Source organism: Lissotriton helveticus, chromosome 9 (genome assembly GCF_964261635.1).
Source record: "Lissotriton helveticus chromosome 9, aLisHel1.1, whole genome shotgun sequence".
Classification (NCBI taxonomy): domain Eukaryota; kingdom Metazoa; phylum Chordata; class Amphibia; order Caudata; family Salamandridae; genus Lissotriton; species Lissotriton helveticus.
The window spans coordinates 26,806,546-26,827,245 of record NC_136070.1 but is presented as its reverse complement, the minus strand read 5'-3'; the positions used below and the strand labels follow the sequence as shown (position 1 = coordinate 26,827,245).

Sequence of the window (20,700 nt, the reverse complement as noted above, 5' to 3'; positions counted from 1 at the left end):
GAAAATGGACTATCCTAAACCACCTCCAGTTGCTGTCAAAAAGCAAGCTCAAACTTCCCCGATAAGAATTCCTTCACCAGTAATAGAGATACCAGCAGATATTTCTCCAGTACACTCACCATCCAGCACACATAGCATTATACCGCAGGATGATGATGATGATGATGATGTCAATTATTCACAGGGGGTAGAAAGTGAGCATCATATAGACGACATAGATGACCCAGACAATATTCCTGGGGCAGCAGATGCACAAGATCTGCCACAAGACGATGCATACCCTTCTAGACCATCTCCCCCAGATGACACTATTGGGTTTACACAGCTCATTCATAGAGCAGCCACATTTCATGGAGTAGACTTACACACAGATCCAGTGGAAGAGGAATTCCTCATGGATACAATACTGTTGTCACATAAAACCACGACTACATTACCAATACTTAGTGGAGTGGTGAGACATGCACCAGAGGTATTCAAAGACCCCGTCAGAGCCAGGGTAATTACCCCAGACTGGAAAAGAAGTATAAAGCGGCTCCAGCTGACCCAGCATAAAGGTCAGCTGCCATTAGACTCATTGGTAGTATCAAATGCGAGAAAAAAAGCTAACTCGTTGACAACAGGGGATGCTCCACCCCCTGATAAGAGTCTAAGCTTTTAGATGCTTCAGGGAAACGTACCATCTCACAAGCAGCAAATGTCTGGAGGATTGCTAACACTCAGGCTTTGTTAGCGAGATATGATCGAGCTCATTATGATGAGTTAGAATCACTCATGCAACATTTACCAGAGCAATATAAGACCAGGGCTTCTGATCTAATGCAAGAAGGCAAAGGTTATTACAAATACCTGAATCCGCTGTGCATTAGACACTGCAGACACAGCCTCTAGAGCAATAAATACAAGAGTATTGTTGCGTAGACATGCATGGCTACGCATCTCTGGGTTCAAACCAGAAGTACAGGCCAGTATTTTAAATCAACCCTTTGACCAGCAACATCTCTTTGGTCCAACAGTTGATAGCGCACTAGAGAAGATGAAAAAAGATGCAGATACGGAAAAATCCATAGAAGCTTTGCAAACTCAAACCCACAGAGCGTCCTTTTGTCGCTCCTCATATAGAGGCGCCTCTAAGGGGTTTCAAACTGACAACACCTCTTCTTATAAAGCGCCCACCCAAACCTCTCCCAGCAGAGGGTATTACAGAGGAGGATATAGAGGTAACAACAATAAGGGCAGAGGCAGAGGCAACAACAACTGCAATACCTCTACTCCTAAACAGTGACTTCCCTTCCGTCCCCCCAGACCATTCCACTCCTGTTGGGGGGAGATTACAACTGTTCCTACCTCCTGTCTGGAACTCCATCAGCACAGACAGGTGGGTAAGACAAATAATTCAGTCAGGTTATTGCCTGGAGCTCACTTCCACTCCTCCAACAATACCACCCAGACAACGTCCCATGTCACAGGAACATCTCATACTTCTAAGACAAGAGGTTGCATCTCTATTACAAAAGAATGCAATAGAACATGTCCCAAAACACCATCAAAACACAGGAGTTTACTCCCTATACTTTCTCATACCCAAAAAGGACGGGTCTCCTCAGACCTATACTAGATCTAAGGCCCCTGAACCTGTACATACAATCCGACCATTTCCATATGGTCACACTACAACAAGTTCTGCCGTTGTTATAACAAGGCGACTTCCTTGCCACATTAGATCTCAAGGACGCTTACTTTTACATTCCTATCCATCAATCTCACAGAAAGTACCTTCGATTTGTACTAGAAGGTCAACACTACCAATTCAAAGTACTCCCTTTTGGAGTAACTACAGCACCTCGAGTGTTTACAAAGTGTCTAACAGTAGTAGTAGCAGCACACTTGAGAAGGGACAATATTCATGTCTTCCCATACCTAGACGACTGGTTAATAAAATCCAAGTCATACCACCAATGTGTACAGCACACGCATTAGACCATCTGTGTTGCACAAGATGGGATTCACAGTAAGTCAAAAGAATTGAGATATGAGTTTCGTAAAGGCCCTTGATGTACTTTGTGATACTGTTGAGTGGGGTATGAGAGCGGTGTTAGCTTTCAAAACCTTTATTTCTGGAAGGAGGTTTCCGTTGACTGTCCTACGTCTAGGAGAGGTCAAAACCCGCGTTGATTCTACTCGCTGAGGTTGTGTCGGGCGGTATTGGCATATCGTGTAGCGTTTTCACCTGACTCAGTCTCATTTCAGTCTAAAGAGCCTCGTGTTAACGTCGTGGCTCTTGGTATCATTGTAGTTTGTGGATCTAGAGGGTCTCTGATTGTTGCAAAATCTATGGCGGTATTGTTGGAGGTGAGTAGTGTGGCTTCTTGTATGGTCCGTTGTTGATTAGAGTGTTTTGATTTATCTACCCACTCTTTTAGCACTGAAAATAGGTTGTCGAACTTTTCTAGCTCGTGGTTAGCTGCTTGTATAAGTAAAATGCCGGTTTTGTAGATAGTTATGCATAAATCCGCTCTTAGTCTTGGTGACGGGATGATCTTAAATTTTGTGCCATGTGGAATGTTATTTGTGTTTTTAGCGTTGAGCATCTTCGTAATGACGGTGCGCCATTTAGCCGTTTTTCTGGTGAAAAATATCAAGTAATTAATAATTATGCCTTTGCTTAGGTTGAAGTATGGGTCCCAAATCAGCGTGTCTGGGTGTTTTCTAATTAGGTTGTGTTTGAATTTATTTGCTGCTTTCTTAGATAGGTTAGTTGGGTATTGTTGGAAATGGCCCTTTTTGCAGGGTCATCCCTAAACTTTTTGCCGTCCTCTTGTATGTTTTCTGACCTGTTGTTGTTGGTTTTATGACTCTGGGCACTTTACCATTGCTGATCAGTGCTAAAGTGCATATGCTCTCCCTGTGTAAATATGACTGTGAATTGGTATATCCCTGATTGGCTTATTTGGTTTACCTGTTAGTCCCTATTAGTGTGGGCTGTGTGTGACCAGGGCTGGTAACCCAAATGCTGCTGGTGGGCCTGCAGCACTGGTTTGCGCCACCCACAGAAGCAACTTCCAAAGTGTACCTCAGACCTGCCACTGCAGTGTCTGCGTACAGTCCAGAACTGCCATCTTGGCTGCGAATTGCCCACACTTTCCTGCCCCTGAACCTTCCCTTGACATCATGTCAGTCACCCCTGTGGTAGGTGCATTGTGTGTGAAAGGTAGGACATGGCTTGATATGTGTAGCATATCCTGGAAGTGAATTACCCTCCATTTTGTTTTTCACTGCTGCAAGGCTCCCTGTTCTCCATAGGCTACAATGGGCAGACTGGCTATTACATCTTATCTATCTCACTCAGGGAACATGGTAGAAATTTGAGTTTAGTATGTCTGAACTCAGAATGAAAACATACATTTTTTAGTGAAGTTGGTTTTAACATTCTGTGTTTGAAAATACCACTTTTAGAAAGTGGATATTTTCTTGCCTAAGCCTTCCAGTGTGCTCTGCTGTTATGTGTATTGGCTGTCTGGGTTTAGAGGGGCAAGGCAGGCTGAGTCAGACCAGAGTTGAATATAGAGATCTGCATTGAGTACTGGGGTGGTGTAGCTCCTTGACCTGAATAGGGCTGTGCCAGGCAAGGTGAATGTTGGTTCCACCTCCTACTGTGCGTCTGATGGCAGACCCCCTCTTTCTGAAAGGAAGGATGCAGCCTGGTAAACAAAGTGCCCCAGGCCTGAGCAGAACTGGTTTTGGCTGGGGTCAGTGACTAGTGACTTTTGAGAACAAAGACTTTTGGGGTGTAAATATCTGTGCCCAAACCCCTACCATTCGTATTGCTCCTGGATGTCAAGAAGAACCTGTGTCCGTTTCACTGAAGGAATCTGCAGGAGAGGACTGTCCTTGTGCTTGTGTGCCATTTCTTGGATTGGCCTGCAGTAGTTCCCCTTGGACTTGGAAGAAGAGGGAAAAGGACTTTTGAGAGACTTTTATTTTGCTAAGCAATCACCCAAGGGCTAGAAGAGAGCTAGCCTCCTGCTGGAGTCACAGGCACATCTGACTCCCCCACCAGCCTCCTGATTCCTCCCATTGAGGATTTCTATGTGCCCTGTGAGTTCCAGGGCCTCTAGTTCTACTACAGAGAAGAGAGTGCTGAAATCGTCGCTAACGCCCGTTTGCGAGCCGCCACAGCTGAAGAGCGTAAGAAAAATCATCACACTGCTGCCGCCGAGCGCTCGCAAACCAAAGATCGCATCGCACGCTTGCGGGTCACAAAGTGCTCGCTAACCCCAGAGATCATCGCACGTTTGTGGGCTTTTCAAAGGCTCGTTAACCCCGGATCATCGCATCGAGATCATTGCATCACGACATCGCAGAACGGGCACCGTCCGTCCGCCATTTTCCTCGCATCGCACCCGGATCGTCGCTCCCTCACGGGGCGCCATTTTCTTTAATCGCAACAAGATCACACATGCAACAGGATCAGCACATCATCCTCCCTTGCGGCAAGGATTCAACGCATCGCTGGCCTAGCGTGAAGAAGTCTGTCGCTTTGACCCGCACACACCCGCAGACCGGCGCATCATCCTCCCTTTCGGCAAGAATTCAACGCATCGCCGGCCTAGCGTGGGGAAAATCATCGCTGCAGCTCGTTTGCGACATTTTGCTTGTTTTGCTACGATATCCAGGTACTTCGCAAGTAAAAGGGTCTCAGAGACCTCTGCTTTGAACTGAACCCCTATTTGAACACTTTGAACTCTTTTTACAGCTTTTCAAGAGTACCCCCCTTTTTCAGTAATGTGGCTTTTTATCGTTATTGGTCTTGTGTTAAGTCTATATATAAAGATACTTCTTTTTTTATAACTACTTGTGTGGTGTCCATTTGTGTCCTTCACTGTGTTACTGTGTATGAACATAAATGCTTTACACACTGCCTCTGAGATAAGCCTAGCTGCTCGTGCTACGTTACCACAGGGTTGAGCAGGGGTTATCAAAGGGTGTAGCCCCCTTACTCTGACTTAGGAAGAAGGGTCCCTACTTAGACTGTGGCCAGCCACTGCCAACTAGAGACCCCCATTTCTAACAGGTATTTTATGATAAAGAGTTTGTGCCTGTTGATTCTAAATTGGATCCCGTCATATTAAAAAAGAAAAAAAAGAAAACGACCTCACTTGAATGACAGTACCTGTCTCTCGTTGCTTGCAGGACTATTTGTCGTTGCTGTGTCCTCTTCGCTCCCTGGATCTTATATTTCCCTATAAGTGAATTATATTGAGCCCTTCCAAGGTGGCCGCCGTCTTAGTTGCTTAGGCTCACTCAAGGCTGTGAGGAGCTTTTCTATTTCTGTGCCCAGTCCTCTTTCTGTTGCCCTTTCAATGTTGTTGCCATTTTGGTAGTTGAGCTGATATGCGAAGATGGAGCACACTCAAGATGGCCGGGGCAAAAGAAATCCAAGCAAGAAGCAAACCACAATTAGACGGTGTATGTCCCATTACATGTTTGCCTCCCATTTATATTGTAAGTATGTCTGCTGCGGTCGCCATTTTAAAATCTGGCAGCCAGCAGCACGGTGCAATGCCGCCATACCGGGAGCAAAACAACCGCTCACGTGAAATGAGCTCCACTAGCCAGACACACACGCCTCCAGGGGGTGGGGGGATAGGACTAACGATGTGTGCGATGCTGCACACGAGACCCCTCCACGTCGGCCTGCGTGCGGCGCGTTCAGCCGGCAAATAACCCCACCACTCGCCGCACCGAGATCGCCAGTCTCTGGGGGCACCAAATGATCCAGTGCCCAGCCCAGTAGGATGGTAATGCCGCACGAGCAAAATGCGGCAGTTGTCGAGTCAAGAGACTGGGCAGGGGACCCCACACACCCGCCACAACGATCCGTTGCTGAAGCGACGATCCTGGGTCCAGCGGGGGGCCCCGCAGTCGTCTGGTCCAGCGAGAGGGGCCTGCCGTTGTCGAGTCCAGAGATTAGATACGGCTCGGAAACCCCACACGCTCCACTCACCGTCCCACACTGACCGGAGGGTGCTGGGCGATCGCTGCTCCAACTTGCTGCAAGTGGGCGGTCAGCTGGCTACCAGGCGACCACCACATCACCATGGGGGTGTCATCCGGCCCAGCATCGTCGTACCTGTTGCCCAAGCGCCGATGCAGGAGAGGGAGGGCTCACTTGATGATCTTGCCTTTTCCATAACTTGGTCTGGCATATTTGCCTACACCTTTCTCCCCATTCCTCTCCTTCCAAAAGTACTAAAACAGTTAAATACGGAACCCTGCAAGATCATTCTAATAGCACCGGCCTGGCCTCGCCAGCACTGGTACACAGAACTTCACCTACTTTCAGTCAAATGTTTGATCCATCTCAGACCATTCCCGTCCCTTCTGACGTTGAACCAGGGACAAGTATGCCATCCGAATCCCAGTTCCCTGAAATTGTCAGCCTGGCTCCTGAGTTCCAGGAATTTCAACACTTAAAGATCTCACAGGAGTGTAGACAGGTGCTGGCTAAAGCAAGAGCAGACAGCACTAACAGAACGTACTCGCTTAAATGGAAAAGATTCTGCTTGTGGTGTGCCTCTTCTAAAGTCAACCCTCTCGCCATGATAATCACTGAAAACCCACTTTCGAGCCAGCACCCAGTCAGCTCCAGCACCAAGGCGGATCCTGAAGCCACGCAGCTCGGCACTCACTGTAGTTTCACCACCGACATTGAAGACGCCCGCGAATCCATTATCGGCGCAGAAATCTCCAGTGCCGAAAGCCACTTCTATGCCTGTCGTGGAAAAAACAACTTTGGCGCTGGAACACATCTCTGTGCCAGCAGCGCAGATCCTACCCATAATGCCTAAGCACTGGGCTCAGTCCTCGGTTGACTCAAAAAAAAAAATCTTCGGCTCCGCCCCCCCACTGCTTCGCTGTTGGACGGTAGCCTCGACCTAAAAAGGATCAACCGATCCTCCAACGGCTCCAAGATTAACTCTCTGCCTTGCAGAAGCGCATCATAATCCACACCCAGGCTGGTCGGATCCTTTTAAATCCACCAAAGGCGCTAGAAGACTCCCCCTCTCCCAAAAGGAAACTGACTTTGAAGAATGCCCTCAACATGCCAGTGAAGCCACAGCCAAAAAGTGAAGTGGTGCTAAGACAGGCACCAGTCCTTTGCTACTTTTGCCTCATCCACCAAAGCTACACATCTCTCACCCCCTCCTCCTCTGCCTTCCTCCCCACCTCCTCTCTGCCTTACAGGAGAACTACTTTACAATCAATGCACAGCATGTGTATCTGGTTCTATGTTGGAACTAAGAGTTCCACATCCACGACTTTCCTTACAACGAGGTCACAACCACGTCCTCGTCTAAACTAAAAAAAATGTTACCACGCATTCCTTTACTATAATTTTTCGTGTTAAAGGAATAAGAGTTGTAAAAAAATGCTTTTCTTCTACTACTCCGATCCCCCCAAACCCTCCTGTCCCATAAAAACGAATTCGCCCCACACCCTATTAACACTTTCACCCATTCCCCCTAAAAACGGATCACTACTCCCTACCCCCTATAAACAAACTCAACCCCCTTATAACTAATTCCCCCTTAAAAATAATCACGATCACCCCACCTCCTAAAATTGAACTCAACCCCTTAATTTCGAATTCCCCCACACCATATAAACAACCATAGCCCCATAAAAACTAATCCCAAACCCCCACCCCCTAAAGACGAACTCAATCCCCATAAAACTAATTCCCCCAACCCTAAGAATAATCACGAATACCCCCACCTCCTAATAACTAACTCAATCCCTTATAAACTTATTCCCCCACCTTAAAATTAATTTTGATCACCAACACCCCTTAAAAACGAACTCAACTCCCTGAAAACGAATCTCTCCCACACCTTCTAAACGAACACAATTACCCATACACCATGAAAAGTAAACCCCAACCCCTATAAACAATCCCCAAACCCCCTACACCCTGACAATTAACCCCTCTTACCTTTTCCTCTGCGACCCTCCTCCGAACTCCGCCTTGCCCATACACTAGACCGAATTAGCCTTAACCACACACTTGCATGGTTAAGGCTAAGTCATCGTTCGGGCAAGTCGTTGTTCCGCTTGCGTGACTTCAGAACTCGTTGTTCCGGAGTAGTTGTTCAGTATGTTTCCCTGTATATCTACATCTACACAAGCCACTAACTGAAAATGCTGCTTACCCTGTGAGCATCGGTTTGTAGCATGTCATGCTGTAGATTCACATGCGCCCACTCTCCCCAGAAGCCTTCGGTTGTTGAAGATGCTTTTCCTTTAATTTCTACATTTACTTGCATGGCCATCATCTTTCACTTCTGTGCTCCATTTTCATCCTCACTCGCCAAGCAGAAGACAATGCCCACATGTATTTCCAGCAATAGGTGTAGTCACTATATCTCGGAACACGAAGACTACTTCGAAGAAAAACAAGTTGCACTTGTCCGAGCCCAACACTAGATAGGAGTATGCACAGCATGTGAATCTACAGCACTTTATGCCACGAACAGATGCTTACATGGTAAGTAACATTTTCCTTTTCTGTAGCTTGCCATTTTCAACCTCTATGGTTTCTCCCCTTGAATCTTATTATTGAATCTTATTAAGGTAGTGAACATTTTAAACAAGGTATATCATTTCAGAAAATAATCACTGCACATCATATTTTTTTGTATCTTAAAAGATATTTCAGATTTTTTTAATCACAATGTCTTTATCTCCTTCTGCAGAAATAGTCGATAAAGAAGAGCGGCTGAATGCCTTGAAAGACGCCTTGAAGAAATTCCCACCCTCTAACTATGATGTCTTCAAGTACATAATCTCTCATTTAAACAGGTTAGCATTCTTAAATGTTCTTTTGTCATTTGACTGTGTTGTAAAGTGCTTGAGAGAAGTCCCTGGGACCTAAGTCCTCTCTTTTGTAGTGTGAATCTCGTATAAATTAATCTGTGATGCATGCAAAGGCTTCCAAACTCTCACTCCTGAACATTTCATGAATGCATCCAGAGGCAAGGCACCTGAATGACGGAGAAGAGCCGAAGGGACCCTACTTCTAATCAAACCAATGGCGAACACAGACTGTCCAGCAAACCACAGACTGTTGTCTTCCACACTGTGGAGAAATCATGTACCCAGATAACACTAGACCTACTGCAGGAACATGTAAAGCAAAGTGGGATACAGCCAAATGTTGGGATTATATCATTCAAAGTTCTGGTCTAAGTTGCATTAATGCTCAACACAGTTGGGGCCAAGGCAGACCTATTGATTTGCCCGACCATGTGTTACTGGATTTGATTGATCATGCAGCTACCTTGTCACTGTATCCTGGACATAAGCTCGATATCATTCAACTTGGTGAAGCCGTACTACTGAACATAGTGGTTAAACCTCTCTAATGTTGGGTTGTGCTGTCTCCCTCAAATCTGGTTTTTCAGAAGCTTTATAATTTTCCCAAGCTCCCGGAGGGCTGGGATGTTGGAGCAAGTGCACGTTTCTCATTAAGAAGATGCTTGTACAGTTCTGTGCCTCTAAATGGCTCACACATCTCCCCACTCTATCTCTACATTGGGTATTGACAGAGAGAAAAGGAACTGGAGCTGAAGTTACTCCAGTATTGCAGCTTTCCTAGATTCACATGCCTGAATCATTCCCCGTTGCTGAGGCGGGAGTCCCCGGTATATAAAAAAGCAATGCTAAGTTGGATAGCAAACTGAAAAGAGGCCTAGGCCCATTTCTCTTTTGTAACCCATAACCTTCGTTATCTAAAAGAGTCCAAATTTGTCCCTGAACCAATCAGAGTCTCTCACCCTCTAGAACACTCCTGAGAGAACCTTTTCCCCCTCAGGTTTTCTACCGCACGTTGTGCTAGGGAGTCTCTTTTGAGCTCTGCTCAAAATCTACTTTTTCAACCTGATTTGAGAACTTTGTTCTTAGAATTTCATCTGGATTTATACTCTTCTTGGCTGCCTTCTGCTTCATCCTTCAGAGAATGTCTGGAAAGGAGAAAAAAGGTTTATTTCGAGCATGTGCCACCTGTTCCAAGAAGAGGCTCTACATGGATGACCCTCATGCTGATTGTATTTACCGTCTTTACCCGGATCACCAAGCTAAAGACTGTAAGGTATGTCGTACCTTTTCAAGTAAGACCCTGAGTAAAACCCTGAGGGATCATAAAGGGCACTTTTGAAATGGTTTCAAAAGCTAACGGCCAGGAAGGAGGTTATCTCCAGTGATAGTGATGAGGCATCCTCCTCTAAAAGGAGAGTAAGGGACATGCTTCAGGGGAAAAAAACCACCAAAAAAGACGAGTTCTGAGCCGTCAAAATCACCCCTCCGGTCAAGGAACCCTTCAGAAAGCGGTCTTCTATGCCTCCTGAGGTAAACTCCCAAAAACCTGCATAGTCGACTGGATTGTCGACAACGAAGATTGAGGTGAAGCTAGTTTCCAAAAATCCGTCATTTCCTGTGACAGTTGGCTCATCGTGGACGATGGTGTCGACGACGGCGACTTCTACAACAACGACGGCGGGATAGTCTTTGACGACCCCGAACATCGACGGCGGATACTTCAGTATGTTTGGTATCGACGACGGCATCGACAACGTTGGTGCCATCAGCGATCTCGCAGTCGGGCTCGTCGACGAGAGAAAAAACACCAGAAAAGCTGGAAATCGTCAGGAAGAGGAGGATTACGCAAGAGATCACCGCCCCAAGCAAAATTACTCCTCTTGTGCCATCACACCTACTAGAAGAGCAGGATTCAGAAGAAGAGGAAGATGAGGGACCCTTTGGATATGCCAGAAGCCCCTCGCAACTACATGTTAAATGCCAAGAGGATGACTTTGAGGAGGGATACAGGAAGTATCAATATCCTCCACAACAACATTATCGCCAGGGCTCCCAGGAAGAGATGGTTGGCATGCCATCTTCCTTGATGATTGATCTGCAGTTTATGCTGGCGGACTATAGAAAGAGGGTTCCGCCATTGCCAGCCTCTCAAGAAATACCTGTTTCGCATTCACGCTCCATCCCTACTACTCCGATTAGAAGCAGGGAGTCACTGCCCGACCCTGCACCTACATCTCAACCAGTACACCAATAGGATCCTGTCACCACTGACGATGACCAAGAGGAGGGAGAAATAACAGATCCTAACAAAGAATGGGATGAATATCTTATTCCATCACAGTCATCTCCCTCACCAGTGCCTATTGATTCTCTGCTGGAGGACATTGGCGGGTTCCATAATTTAATGGAGAGAGCTGCAAAGAGGTTTTAGGTTCCGATGCCTACGACACAAACAGAGTGTTTCTGGTATGATTTTAAGGAGCCATACTGCAAGTCAGTTCGGGCTATCCCGATTGTTAGTCATGTGTGGGAAGAGGGCGTAAAAGTCAGGAAGACACCGGCGACAGTCACACCTGTACTTGCCAGACTAGAGAAGAAATATAAAGCTCCTTTAGACGCTCCAGCTAGTTTACTGGGCCATCCCAAGCCGGATTCGGTTATCTCTCAAGTGGCACAGCAGAAATCTAAGAATCCCTCAGCCCCTATATCAGCGCCTCCTGACAGAGAGGGTAGGCGTTTAGACAATGCAGGAAAAAGATTTTCGGCCATGTCTGCTCTTCTAGTTGAAGCAGCTAATGCCCTTGCCATTCTGGGCAGATACAATAGGCAGATTCGGTGTGACCTGGCACCTTAAGAAGACCTCATCCCAGAATATAATAGGCAGGGGGTAAAAAAGATCCTTTAGGATGGAGAAAGGACTTCGGCTGAAGTAATTGACTGTGCAATGCATATCGCGACAGCGGCCTTCAGGTCGCGTGGAGAAGCGGCTGTTCTACGCCGTCAGGGATGGTTGAGAGCGACGGCTTTTAGACCAGAGGTCCAAAATAAAATTCTGGATCTTCCCTTCGATGGGAAGGATTTGTTTGGGAAACAGGTGGATCAAGAAGGATACAGACATTGCAAAGGCCCTAGGAACACTACAGTACCGCAAAGTGCCCTTTCAGGGGGCCCGAGGTAGAGGCCAATCTTCATATTGAAGAGGTTACCAGCAGGGCAGATACCCCTCTTATTCCTCATCTTCTCAACCATACCGTCAACAATGGGATCAACGACAGGCAGGGAGATATACAAAAATTGCTCCTAGAGGAAGAGCAGTTCATCAAGGATAGGTCAATGACAACCTTCAGGTTCCGGCTACGTGTATTCCTTCCCCTCCACAAGTTCCCCTGGGTGGAAGAATTGCTTCCCATCTCCATCATTGGCAAAAAATAACAACGGACAGGTGGGTCCTCAATATAATACAATACGGTAATACTAGAGTTTCTTCAGTTCTCCACTTGTTTTACCTCTTGACGTGTCGGCGGAGTACATCTACTTCAGATGCGTCGGGAGATTCGGGCAATGCTCCGAAAGGGAGCAATAGAACCAGTGCCGATCTCCCAGAAAGGAAGGGGTTTTTTTCCGTTTTTTCCTAGTCCACAGAATGTTCTCCAATGGCGTCCTCTTCTAGACCTGAGATCTCTGAATACTTATCTCAAGAAGCAATCTTTCTGGATGGTGTTCCTCCAAGACATTCTGCTACTCTTAAACCCAGGGGATCATATGGCCACTCTGGACTTACAAGATGCATATTTTCACATCCCCATTCATCCTTCCCACAGACAGTATCTTCGGTTTACAGTAGCCGGAGACCATTACCAGTTCAAGATACTACCATTTGGCCTCAAATCAGCCACGAGAATTTTTACAAAGTGTCTGGCGCCAGTGGCGGCTTTTCTCAGGAAACAAAGACACCAGGTGTTTCTGTACCTGGACAACTGGTTGGTAAAAGCGCCATCATTAACATCAGCCCAGGTGTCAACAGCGGCATGCGTACAATTGTTTGCCAAACTGGGTCTGACTTTGAATGTGAAAAAGTCATCCTTTCAACCTTCAAGGAACATCACATTCTTGGATGCGATTCTGGACACCACAGTAAACAAGACTTCCCTCCATAGAGAGGCAACTGGGGCTAATATCGCTTTCCTGGACTTTTGCAAGAAAAAAGTATCTTTCAGTACGCTGTTACAAGTCACTACTAGGGACAATGTCCTATAGCGTTCCTCTCGTTACTTTCTGCCGATTGAAAATGTGTCCTTGACAGAAACAACTGGATCAGCAATAGCATCAAGCAGAGCGATCCTTCGACGACATGGTGAAGATCACACCGGCCATTGTGCAGGCAGTAGCGTGGTGGACCCAAAAAAGAAACATTTCAGCGGGACTTTCCTTCCTTACCAAACCGGCTCCACTGGTGATTACCACTGATGCATCCCTGGAAGGGTGGGGAGCATTCCTTCAGGACCTTCAGGCCAGCGGTCGGTGGAAGTTGCAGGAGCAACAACTTCACATCAACTTGCTAGATCTCAGAGCAGTGGGCTTGGCATTGCTGGCTTTCCTGCCAAGGATACAGGGATCAGCTGTACTAATTAGAACAGACAACACATCAGCGTTGCATTATCTCAACAAGCAGAGGGGTACAAGATCACTCTCCCCGTCGCAGGAAGCACCAAAAATATGGGAATGAGCTGTTAGACACGGAGTGTCTCTGAAAGCGGAACATCTTCCAGGGGATCAGACTATCAAAGCGGACACTCTGAGCGGACTAAAGTCAACCTGCCACGAGTGGGAGATCAACCAGGACATCTTACAAAGCATCTTCTTCAAATGGGGAGTACCGACAGTGGACCTCTTTGCGACAGCTCAGAACAAAAAATGCTGGTTCTTCACAAGTTGGCATCAACAACGGGGATCTTGGGGGAATGCGTTTTTGATAGTATGGTCAGGTGTCTTTGCCTACGCCTTTCCTCCGATTCCCCTCCTGCCACGCGTGCTTACAAAGATAAAGAAGGAACTGTGCAAAATAATTCTGATAGCCCCGTGGCGGTCCAGGTAGCACTGGTTCACGGAGTTGCTCCTACTGTCGGAGGTTCATCCGATTCGTCTACAACTAATACCTTCACTCTTGACAAGGTCCCAGGGACAAGTACTTCATCCAGATCCAAAATCGCTACACTTAGTGGCCTGGCTCCTGAACACTGCGAATTTCAAAACCTAGATATTTCATCGGAATGCAGAAATATATTATCAAATGCCAGAGCGGAATGTACAAACAGGACATATAACATGAAAAGGAAGGGATTCCGTTTGTGGTGCCAAGAGCGTAAGATTCATCCTTTTAACTCAGCGGCTCATGAAATGATCCTCTATATTCTAATGTTGGCAAAATCTGGTTTGGCCCATGCTTCTATTAAAGTGCATCTCTCTGCTTTATCTCGATATAGAAGAACTTCCTCAGGGCCATCATTGTGGTCCGAAAGAAATATCAAACAGTTAATGAAAGGATTATTTCGAACTTTTCCTCCCATAAAACCTCCTCCACCTCTCTGGCAGTTGAACATTGTTCTATCTCAATTGATGAAGAAGCCCTTCGAACCAATTCACAGGGCGGCTCTAAAATTCTTATCCTGGAAGGTAGCTCTTCTCATAGCTTTCACTTCAACTAGGAGAGTTGGGGAGGTACAGGCTCTCACTATACAAGAACCATTCTTACAGTTTGAGGACAGGATTGTTCTCGGGACTAATCCTAAATTCATTCCGAAAGTGCCAACAGACTTTCAGCTGAATGAACCACTGATCCTTAAGAGATTTTTCCCTCAACCGCCAATGGCAGCGGAAAAAGCTCATCACTCACTAGATGTTTAGCGCGGTTTCAAGTTCTACTTGCAAAAGACCAGGCCTTTCCGCAAGTCTTAACTGTTTGTTTCTTATAGTGCACCCAGGAAGGGCTCTCCTTTATCAAAGAGGGGAATTGCCCAATGGATTTCAAGTACAATACAATACTGTCATCAGGCGGCTGGGAAGCCGTTGAATGAACATGTTTGTGCTCATTCTACAAGAGCAGTGTCCACCTCCACTGCTTTATTTGTGGGAGAACCTATCCAGGATATCTGCTGAGCTGCTACCTGGAAGAGTACGCATACCTTAACCAGACATTACTGCCTCGATTCAGCAGCAGAGAAGAATGTGGCAGTGGGACAAGCCGCACTGAAGCCTTTTCCAGTGACGGTGAGCCCTCTTTACCATACCTCCTTCCTTTATTGGTTACATATGCACATTTTATCGTTATGTATTGTATTGTATGCAATTTTTGAAAGATTCAGTATATATATGTTCGAGGCATGTGGGCTGCTGAATTTATATCTATGCATAGATCGCCGCCTGAGGTTGGGTCCGGATGATTGCACATTGTTGTCCTGGAAGAGTCTTCGAAGTATCACGAGATAAATGGCTCCTCCCCTGGACCACAGTGCGCATGGGCATCCCCTCCATGCTCAGATTGTTTTTTTCCGCCATTGGGTTCGGATGTACTTCTTGACTCAAGTTCGGAAACTTCTAAAAGTTGCTTTTTCGAGGCCAAAAGGCCTTAGGGGCGTCGGTATTGTCTTTCGTTCGGTGCCTTTTTACCTTCCAGTTCTTTGAACTAGACGTCGGAAGATCTTTTGACTTTCGACGACACAGGCCCTTCGACGATCGACGATGGAACGGAGCCCGTTCAAGCGCTGCCCCGTCTGCAACTCGAAATATCCCCACATCGACGTACACCCGGTGTGCAACAAATGTCTCTCACCGGACCATGACGAGGCCAGCTGCATGGCCTGTTCGAAATTTCGATCCAAGAAAACTCTCCGTCTTCGGCGCGCTGCATGACAGTCGGCGCGGGAATCGGCACCAGACCCAGAGAACATCTTCGGTGGCGACGACGAAGACACTGTTCATGCGGAGGATCCGGAGCACTCGGATCCCGCTTCGGAGCCCGACTCCACCAACAACGAGGACGAGGAAGAACTCTACGTCCATGATGAAGACATCGTCGAGGTAGGGGACGACGTACAACCTACTGGAGCCGTCGACGACGACTCAGGTGGAGACCTAAGCTCAACCGCAGTTGCGGGGGCCCATAAAGACTCTTCCACGGCTCAGGTCGAGGCATCGCCGGAAGGCCTTAGCCAAGATCTTCAACACCGTTCTCTAGTCCCGCTTCCGGGCCCGACTAAGAACATTTCAAAAGAGCCATCGGTTGATAGGCCCCACTCGGTGGAGATATCGAAAAAGAAACCGAAGGAAGCGAAATCGAAACCGAAACTGGTTAAGACACCCATTGGCTCGAAGACTTCGGAACCTTCCAAGTCAAAGCGTGCGCTCGACACCTCGGGGTCAAAAGGGGGCGTCGAGCCGAGGATCGGATCGACTACGCCTGTGTCTGCTGTGAAGCGCGTCACGCTCCCGTCAACGTCGACTTCCGGCTCCAAAGATGGCGGCTCTTCCAAGGGACTCGAGGCCCAGCGGTCCATCGATCCGATGTTGAAGGAGTCGATGTTGGTCAAGGCGTTCGACCCGAAGCATAAAGTCGGATCAAAACACCCGGCCGCGTCGCAGCACGAAGGCGTTCCTGCAAAGCAACAACGACTCGAATCGACGCACGGCCTTAAACGTACTGAACCGTCGAAGTCGGTCGAATTGAAGAAACCGCCTCCGTCGAAAACCGTCAGTCTGTCGCCGATGCTCTCGGCGCCGATAAAGTTCGGGCTACCCCCAACGGCGCGGCCTAAATCTGCTCCGCATACTCTACTACCGACTCTGCCAAGTCGACGTCCGGTGCCGCAACCACTCAGCCTCGGTCGGAAGACGTTGTATTCCAGCCACCGTCCCACGACAACCAATCAAAACTCTACATCGACGCCGAATTAGGTCGACTCACTGTTTACCAGCGTAAAGTCAGGCCTGATGCGCCTATGGAACATTATAGAATACCTCTAAAGAAAAAGAGGGACTCTTCTACCTCTCCTGTTCTTTTTGAGCCCACACATTCATATGATCAGGGCTATACCTACTCTCCCACGTATGCCACTGAGGATATTGAGGGGGGAGACAATGAGGACCAGTTCAATTATGGCATGGATGCTGACCCAGATGAGTCCCAGGCTTGGGCGGACTCTGTGGACCCTGACCCACAGGCCACTCCTGATACTCTTTCCTTTGCTGTAAAGACTTCGCCTACTGAAGATACTGCCGCTTTCAACGCCCTACTTGAGAGGGCAGCGCTTAACCGTGACGTGGATATGCACGCTGACCCCGTGGAGGAGGACTTTCTTTTCGATACATTCTCCACATCAGAGAGGTCCATCAAGACTCTTCCTATGCTCAAAGGTGTGCTCAAACATGCCAGTGACATTTTTAAGGAGCCCACTAAAGCAAGGGTGGTGAACCCCCGCATTGAAAAGAAGTACCGGCCTGCGCCCGTGGACCCTACCTACATCAAGGGCCAACTCCCGCTGGACTCCTTAGTGGTGGCTAATGCTCTCAAACGGGCAAACTCTCAGACAACTGGTGATGCTCCTCCTCCGGACAAAGAATCAAAGATCTTAGAAGCCTCTGGGAAACGTGTGGCAGCTCAAGCTGCTAATATTTGGAAGATCTCCAATACACAAGCCCTGTTAGCAAGATATGACAGGGCACACTATGACACATTAGAGCAGCTCATGCAACACCTGCCTGATACTTCTAAGGAGGGGTCAGAAATGCTTATACAGGAGGGGAAGCTGATCTCCAATGCGTCCATTAAGTGCGCGTTAGATGCAGCCGACACAGCGGCAAGAGCCATAAACACTAGCCTTATGCTCCGAAGGCATGCCTGGCTCCGTATCTCTGGTTTTAAAGCTGAAATCCAGACTACCCTACTCAATCAGCCAGTTAACCCTGACTTCCTGTTCGGTCCAGAGGTGGACACCACTCTTGAGAAAATTAAAAAAGACACTGAAACTGCAAAATCCATGGGAGCTCTGCAGTCTCAGCAGTTCAGGGGCGGTTCCTTTCGTCGCTCCTGTAACAGGGGAACTTCTAGAGGTCAGGCGTCACAACAAGGACAATACACCAAAAGTGGCACACAAACCACCTATAACAAGAACAATAGGGGTGGATATCGTGGAAACAGCGCCAACGGCAGAGGACGTGGAAATAATAATGCCAGATCCTCAGCCGCTAACAAACAGTGACGCCTTGTCACTGCCCCCCGACCATATAACACCCGTCGGGGGGAGACTCCCAACAGTTCCTGCCAGTCTGGGAAAGTATTACCACGGACAGGTGGGTGAGACAACTTATACAACACGGTTACTGTCTAGAATTAACCTCCACTCCACCCAACATCCCTCCAAGGCACCGTCCTATGTCCGCCGAGCACATGCACTTATTGCAGCAGGAGGTCTTGTCCATGCTGCAAAAAGGGGCCATAGAACTCGTGCCTTTGGAACAACATGGAAAAGGGGTGTATTCACTGTACTTCTTAGTCCCCAAAAAGGACGAATCTCTCAGGCCCATCCTCGACCTGAGGCCTCTAAACGTATACATCCTGTCAGAACACTTTCACATGCTAACATTACAGCAGGTTCTCCCGTTGCTCCGTCAAGGAGATTTCCTAGCCACCCTAGATCTAAAGGATGCATACTTCCACATTCCCATTCACCCCAGTCACAGGAAATACCTCAGGTTCACCATCAACAACCAGCATTACCAGTTCAAGGTCTTACCTTTCGGGGTCACTACAGCCCCCAGGGTGTTCACGAAGTGCTTAGCGACTGTGGCAGCGCATCTTCGAAGACAACACATCCATGTCTACCCGTATCTGGACGACTGGCTGGTGCAAGCAAAGTCGGCCCAGCAGTGTGCCAACCACATGTCACGCACAATCCACCTCTTGCACATTCTAGGATTTTCACTCAATTACCCAAAGTCCCACCTTCAGCCCGCACAGGTACAGCAGTACCTGGGCGCCGAAATAAACACGCTCGCTGCCACAGCACAGCCAAACTCAGCGAGGGTCAACAGCATGCATGTGCTGATTCAAAAATTCAGGCCAAAACGCTCACTCCCAGCGCAGGTGTTCATGCAACTGAGAGGCATGATGGCCTCCTGCATATTTGTGGTCCCGCACGCGAGGCTACACATGCGTCCGCTTCAGTAATGCTTGGCACGCCAGTGGAACCAGGCTCAGGGGCACTTAAAAGACCTAGTTTTGGTGACCGGTTGTGCGTACAACTCTCTGCATTGGTGCAACACACAAAACCTTTGCAGGGGCCCACAGTTCCAAGAGCCTGTACAACAGATAGTGCTGACAACGGACGCATCTCTCCAGGGCTGGGGAGCGCATGTCCTCTATTATACGGTGCAGGGACTGTGGTCACCGCAACAGCAGAAGATGCACATCAACCTACTGGAACTAATGGCGATCTTCATGGCAATGAAGGCGTTCAAATTGCATCTCTGCAACAAAGTCGTGCTGATCCGGACGGACAACATGACTGCGATGTATTACATCAAGAAACAGGGGGGACACACTCTCCACAATTGTCGCACCTCGCACAGTGCATGTGGAAGTGGGCCATTCAGAGGAACATGTTTCTCATGGCGGAACACCTCCCAGGCAGGGACAACCAGATAGCGGACCTGCTCAGCAGACACAGCCATCGGATGCACGAGTGGGAGATCCATCCCTCAGTGCTCCACCCATATTTCCAGCAGTGGGGTCATCCAGAGATCGACCTATTCGCCACTCACGAAAACGCAAAATGCCGCACCTTCGCCTCCAGGTTCCCACACCCTCAGTCTCAGGGCAATGCGATATGGATGAACTGGTCGAACAGATTTGCGTAGGCCTTTCCTCCAGCAGCGCTAATACCGCTGGTGGCACGCAAACTGAGGCAACACTCCATGACGCTCATCCTGGTTGCTCCAACGTGGGCACGGCAGGCGTGGTACACCACGTTCCTAGAACTTTCCGTGGTTCCACACCAACGCCTACGTCTCACTCCCAGTCTCCTCACGCAGAGCCATGGCGACATTCAGCACCCAGATCCGCAGCAGTTGAGCCTTGCAATATAATATGGCTCCTGAGGTCATAGAGTTTGGCTACCTGAACCTGCCTCCTGACTGTATGGACATCATAAAGGAGGCTAGGCGACCTACCACCAGGGCCTGCTACGCGGCAAAATGGAAGCGTTTTGTTATATATTGCTCCAATAATAACATAAATCCACTTGATGCTTCCACACAAAACATCATAAGTTACTTGCTGCACCTATACAAGTGTAATCTTGCGTATAGTTCCATCAGGATACATTTAGCTGCAATGGCGGCTTATCTTCAAAATAGACCGCATCTGTCCCTTTTCAAAGTGCCAGCCATTAAAGCTTTCATGGAGGGACTGAAAAGGGTCAATCCTCCAAGACACCCGCCTTCGCCTGTCTGGAACCTCAACATAGGCCTCACCAGGCTCATGGGCCCACCATTTGAACCTCTTCACTCTTGTGAGATACAATTTCTCACGTGGAAGGTGACTTTTCTGGTGGCAATTACATCGCTGCGACGCGTTAGCGAGCTGCAAGCCCTTACTATTCAGGAGCCTTTCATCCAGATTCATGCTAATAGGGTTGTGCTGCGTACCAACCCTAAATTTATGCCCAAGGTAGTGTCTCAGTTCCACATCAACCAAACTATTGAACTACCTGTATTCTTCCCAAATCCTGATTCAGTAGCTGACAGAGCACTACACACACTAGATGTTAA

The 20,700-nt window shown here is 47.9% G+C and overlaps 1 protein-coding gene across 1 annotated transcript in view; it reads left to right on the top strand.

Annotated features, from left to right (window-relative positions):
* The window catches only part of ARHGAP5 (Rho GTPase activating protein 5), a 631,911-nt gene that overhangs the window by 594,137 nt on the left and 17,074 nt on the right, over positions 1 to 20,700 (top strand). The window contains exon 6 of the mRNA XM_078659393.1: positions 8,757 to 8,862. Within this exon, the coding sequence (XP_078515519.1) occupies positions 8,757 to 8,862 (106 nt within the window). The remainder of the gene's footprint in view (positions 1 to 8,756; positions 8,863 to 20,700) is intronic.